The 6,179-nt window shown below is 30.8% G+C and overlaps 1 protein-coding gene across 1 annotated transcript in view; it reads left to right on the top strand.

The window, feature by feature from the left end:
* The first annotated feature begins 457 nt into the window (after positions 1 to 457).
* Positions 458 to 6,179, top strand: part of LOC116776218 (protein seele) — a 5,881-nt gene continuing 159 nt past the window's right edge. Inside the window, exons 1-7 of the mRNA XM_061525376.1 lie at positions 458 to 658; positions 738 to 805; positions 1,016 to 1,115; positions 2,338 to 2,489; positions 2,845 to 2,937; positions 3,543 to 3,638; positions 5,285 to 6,179. The exon at positions 5,285 to 6,179 is cut by the window's right edge and continues 159 nt beyond it. Coding sequence (XP_061381360.1) covers positions 571 to 658; positions 738 to 805; positions 1,016 to 1,115; positions 2,338 to 2,489; positions 2,845 to 2,937; positions 3,543 to 3,638; positions 5,285 to 5,425 — 738 coding nt within the window. The 5' untranslated portion in view covers positions 458 to 570 and the 3' untranslated portion in view covers positions 5,426 to 6,179. The remainder of the gene's footprint in view (positions 659 to 737; positions 806 to 1,015; positions 1,116 to 2,337; positions 2,490 to 2,844; positions 2,938 to 3,542; positions 3,639 to 5,284) is intronic.

The raw sequence follows: 6,179 nt of genomic DNA, 5'->3' as shown, positions 1-6,179 counted from the left end.
ACTTTATATTATTTAATTCAAATCTTATTTAATCAACACGTTTTGTCTTTATAATTTTTGAGAAATTGACAAATTATATTTATAAGATTGTGTCTTGACGTCCGTTCAATTTTTGATTGATAGTCCGGGCATACACACAATAATACCTGAAATCCATACGGCGCGAGGTTGACATTATTTCAATGTAATTATATTTTGTTGCCAGTATAATAATTTATAATTATACTTTAAATATGAACAACAAAAAGAGATTAATGAGGAAAAACCTGCATAAATTTTTTGATGTTTACTTTGACAAATTATATTCATAAAATATTTTTTTTTCAGTGAGTATATAAAGTAAATTGAGGAAAATGTAATATTATAATAAGTTAAATAGGTATTATTAAATCTCTAATTCATAATGTTGCCATTAAGCGGGTAATATTAAAATCACAGTAACCAATCAAAAACGAGTGCGTGTATTTGACAGAATTTGATAAACAGCTCTACACGTAGAACAAGTTTTAAAGTCATTACAAAAAGATTCTTAAAGGATTTCAACATCAATCTAGTTAAAAGTTTAACAAAATGAAATTAAAAATTGTCATTTTAACCTTTGCGGTATTTTTAGAAGCAGTAACTGCTAAGATAGACCCTCAAAACTTAAGGTGTTTAGGTGTGTTTTTGTTTTGTTTTACTAATTCTTGTTTTATTTCTTATAATATTTATAAAAAAAATTTAAATAAAAATTACAGTGTGCCGTACCACGTTTCAAGAATTAAATCATGTTATCAAAAACGTTGAAAGGTGGAAAAAAGTGGATGTAAGTTATTTCTCCTTAAAAATTTTCCTGTTTTGCGATAGATAAATTCACATTAAATTTCAACTTTAATTTGGATAATTTGCATTTTATATTTAAATAATGTTATGTGAGGTGTTCTTAAAACCTTTTGTATATTTTGAAAAATGTATAAATATATACCATTAAAATTGTATATTATAAAAACTACTTACAAGTCTATTCCAACCTCAGGTTGGTAACTTCAGAATGGATGCCAGCGGTAACACTATGCAGCAGAAGGTACCAGCTCATAGATCAGCTGTCTATATCTCCGAAGTCATTGATGGCATTTGTGAGTATATTTTTGTATCATTCATGATCTGCTAATAATATTTTTAACATTAACACAATATACGAGTATACGAGTTAAAAGTCGAATTAAATATTAAATAGAAAAAGATAAATACGGAATAATTTATTGACATATAAGTAGTGCTTGTAACACAGCAGTTGAATTGAATAAACAGCTAGGATGTCCTATTTCAGAGATTTCTGGTTCATCTAACAGTTGTGTCACTATTATTAATAAATGGCTAGCATCTTATTGTATCATCTGATAACAAATAGCCGCTCTTTCTCAGACATCTCTAATAATAACTCTGGATATGTTTTCATTCTGTTAACTATTTAAACATAGAAGAGAAAAATATCAAAGCAGCTTCCAGATTTGCAAATATGATAAAGTTATTTTTGACATTATTGTAAAGTTAATTCATTTATATGTAATCGCTTTTCATTTTTGATAATGAGTGAGTATGTTTATTAAAACAGCAAAAGTATTTTTTTTTTTTTAGAGACATTAATATGCAAATGTTTTCCTGAACATTAAAATGACAATTTGATAAAACATCAATGAGACCTCATTACGAAAAACCTTCATGCTGTCATAAAAATTGATTCAAGATTGTTTTTAAAAATTTATTTCATTTTTGAGTTTTTTATATTCTGTAATTATATCACTAGAGCTGAATATAAACCCTGATAACATGATAAGATAAAACCACTGAAGATGGTAAATTAAAATACATGTACTGTAAATAATTAAATAAATTATGGATAGCATTTTTTTTTATTACATCTATAATAGATTATAAATAACATGTAAATGTCGGTTACATTAAAACCTTAACCTTCATAGCTTGATGTACAGAATCATAAATTAATCAAACAATCCTAATTTATAACTCAAGAACGGCTGTACCGGTTATGCTGAAAATTGGTGGAGAGTTAGCTTAGTACCAGGAATTGGACATGGTATACTTTTCATCAATCAAAAAAGTCGATAAAATCCAAAATCTTATTTACCTTTAAGGAGAGAAAAAGTTTGCCCGGCCAGCTGTGTATTACTATTACTGAAATTAACTTGGACGAAGTAGCAGGCAAAAACTAGTTATAAATATAATTAAGTTATTCTCTACTAAATTTCCTCATACATCGAACACTTTATGAATAGACACTTAGGACTGAAAAACATTATTTTTGACATTAATTAAAGTTATATCTGTAATTTCCAGGCAAGAAAATGGATGATTATGTACGAGTGTACTACAAGGCGACGGGTAAGCTGGCTATCATGCAGTTGATGACCGAGGGTGGCATGAACCCGGACTTCAGCAAGGCCAAGTTTGTCACCGACGATGATCTGAACAAGAGTTTAGAATATTATGTGAGTATATGTAATATTGAGAATTAATTAAACTTATGTATATGTCGTATCATATTATATAAATACTAAACAAATGATGATGATGTTTTGTGTACTATATAGTTATCTTGTAGTCCTGTAATATATTGCAACTTCTATTAATGTTATATTTTTTCATCTAACCATTTTATTATCTTTGAGAACGCTTGTCATCCATAGCTATATTCTGTTATACTCTCCCACGACCAAGTGCACCTCATTAGTATATATGTACATTCTATTTAATATAATTAATTTGTAATATTATATAAAAACTCCTTGGTTGTCAAATATAATTTTTATCTGTATTATTAGTGTATCATCTGTTGAATTCCAGTGCGAGCGGATGTTCGAAGACAATGAGGAGGAAATCACCGACTTGTATAAGAATCGGCCGGAGGATGACGTCATGCCTGACGCGGAGAGGGAGGTATGTTAGTGTGTGGGAGTTTGTGTTTGTGTGCGTGTGTGTTGATACACAAGCTATGTAAACAATGTTACATATAAATGTCAAAACAATGACACACTCTGTGTGGTTTGACAGGTGCTGTCAATAAAGTTTGGCGGTTTTGTTTTATTATTTGACAATTTTTTTTTAAATTTCCACTCTCATTCCAGCCAGTTTGAAATAGCATTCTATTATATTATAAGTGATTTTTTTTTTGGTTTGGATATATTAATCTGCGCGTTATTTCTTGATTATATGTTATATTTTGATAAGATTTTTTTTATAAGATGTTTTAAATACAGGTTTTGGTCCTCATACTTACAGATTTTATTACTTTATTTAATGAATTCTGTCCAATAGTTCTTTGTTACATTAATTCCCCTCTATATGACGAAAATATATTATAATAATACAACATTAAAATTAATTTATACATATTATATAAATAACTCGTAGTAATCCGAAAATAATAGTTTTATTTAAAAAAAATATCAACCGTATTTCCACAATTGTGTCCAACACTTGTCCACAGGCGGGATTCGAACCCGGGAACTTGTGTGTTTCAATCTCTATGTTATACATTACAGATATGTTTCGACCACGCGAAGTATTGCGAGGAGTGGATGCTGCCGACTGAGGAGGATACGACATGGACGCCGGAAATGGAAGCTGAGTATGTCAAGGTAATGAAACTTTCATACATAGGACCCACTTAATTTTTTAACCGCTTGCACATAACGAGTGTTGTGTGTTTTCGAGTCTTTTGTAAGTTACTATCTCATCTTCCAATTAATATAAAATCTATATTTAGTCGTTTGCTGCTCCTGTAACTCGAAATTGCTGGACGAATTTAATTGAAACCTTATAGTAATGTAGTTTAGTTATATAAATAAGACACACGCTATGCTGTAGACCGAACATATGTTGTGTCCAGAGAACATAACAAGATCTTAGTATATGTAGTTATGTCACATACTATATGTATGAAAAAGAAATTATTACAAAACATTTTATAATCTGTGTACAATTATCTTTGGGTGTTCCTGATTTTAATATATATATATATTAAAATCAAAATAGGAATTAACCAAAGAATAATATTCCATACAATTATATTAGATATTTAATTTATTAAATTTACTCGAAAACTAAAAACAATTTTAAATTATTTATTTCCAACTGTCTAAAGTTATTGTGGAATGATATCTGAATGTGACACGAACGATAGATTTAAACCCACCCCGAGGATCCGACATCGACTAATCCGCCACCGACTCGCGTTACTCAGGAAAAGTGTCCTCATCTGCTCTGGCAAGTGCTTATGTGTGATTGGAACTGTCCTACCCCCGCATATCCCTACAATATGTATATATACAACAGCTACATCATAAAATATTCAGTTTTTAGAAATATTCGTCCCTGTATTACTAGCCTGTCTCTAAAATGATTGGAACGATTTTGATGGAAATTTCATTTCTTCATAGGTATGGGCAGAAGAAATTACCTAGTTTATTTGTTAAGAGATTCAGGGAGGAGTGATTTGTTAAAGTGATATTGTTTGTTTCGCTGCGACATTTTCATTTTTAGGCTATTTTGAATATTTTTTTTATCCAAAGAGCGTTGCCCCGGGATAGTTCTAGTGCGACTATGATGACTATTTGATGGAAGAGCTATCGAGGAATAGTGTGAAGTACAATAAGAATAACGAGTACAGCGTAGTCGATTTATTATAAATATGAGAGGAAAGACGCAGCGAACAACTAGTCTATTAATTGGGTGAAGCGGGAGGAACGATATCTGGCGACTCAGGTCATTCCTCCGCGGAGGTGATCTCGGCAACCGAATGTCCGGTCTAGTAGTGGTTTTTTTGCTCGACTACCCTATTATCTTTGATGGTTTTTGTGAAGAAAAAAATTAGATCGGACCTGAAATTTCGATTTTAGAGCCGAAATGCCTAACCCGTGTCCGGAGACGCTGAGGTCGCTTCACTCGACTTGCACCGAGAGGTTTTTCTTTGAGTGAAGCGAGGAAACTCCGACATCTCCTAGTGTATATCCGAAATCCTATTCTATTATTAGTCTACTGAGAAATAAGTCTTTAGCGAGTTTTCGTTCAAACGAAACTAATATTTTTCGGATTACTTTAAACCAAGTACTCCCTGCGTTTGATTACTTGGCAGCAACCGTGATCACGGCCAGACGAGATGAGAATGTCTGTCAATTAGTCTTGTAATTACACTAAATACCAATAGTTTGTAGTTTTTTAAAATAATAAAATGACGCGTAGTAATAATAAAATATTATTTTCACTTCCATCGTGAATGTTTCAGGTCCACGGCCCGGATCCTTATGGTTTCGGAGGCCCGGCAGGTCTGCCGCAGCAGACCTTCGCCGGAGACGTCTCGGACGAAGGCTATGATGACACTGATGGCGAAGATACAGAGCCTTCAGAGGTCAAGGACGAACTCTGAAACATACAGCCATTTATTTTTAATATATAAGACCTTTGAAATTCACATCCATACATCATTACGTTATAATTAGTGTTAGATACAAATTAAACATAAAATAATATAAAAATATATTATATTCTCTCTCGTTCTGATCTATACAATTGTTGTGGTTTCATAGAAATCTGCTCAATGGTTTATAGTTGTGACGTGACAAATATGCATGCATACTTTATTTTTTTATTGTCAATAGTATTAGTGTTGTTTTTGACTAATTTAATGAAGGTCTCTAGACCGTATCTTCCAAATGTATCTTGTACGTTGATGAAATAATTTATATACCAAATATATTGTATTTAAAATGTGCCTTCAGGTTAATGACAATAAATAAATTAAAGGAAAAAATATATATTATAATTTAACATACATACATATATATATATATATATATATATATGTATATATATATGTTCGTGGTCTATACAGATTTTTCTAGGAACATAGTGAAAATATTTTTTTACTCCAACTAAGAAAAGTTTCACTTTTAAGTGTTTAGTCTCTACAAGGAATTCTAAAAAAATCTTTATTTCAATGAATATCCTACACAACTGAAGTACATCTATTCAACTATAGATGTCACTTACATAAAAAAAGCAGAATTAACAAAATTGTATGATTTAAAAAACTATACAATAAGATCTTTTTTTTATTATCTTCTCTACATACAAGTTACTCGCCTGGCTGTGCTTATGAATTTTTAACTTGTATCAAATGC

Source organism: Danaus plexippus, chromosome 28 (assembly GCF_018135715.1).
Source record: "Danaus plexippus chromosome 28, MEX_DaPlex, whole genome shotgun sequence".
Taxonomy (NCBI): domain Eukaryota; kingdom Metazoa; phylum Arthropoda; class Insecta; order Lepidoptera; family Nymphalidae; genus Danaus; species Danaus plexippus.
Note: the sequence above shows the minus strand (reverse complement) of the source record. Positions and strands in the feature narration are given on the sequence as shown.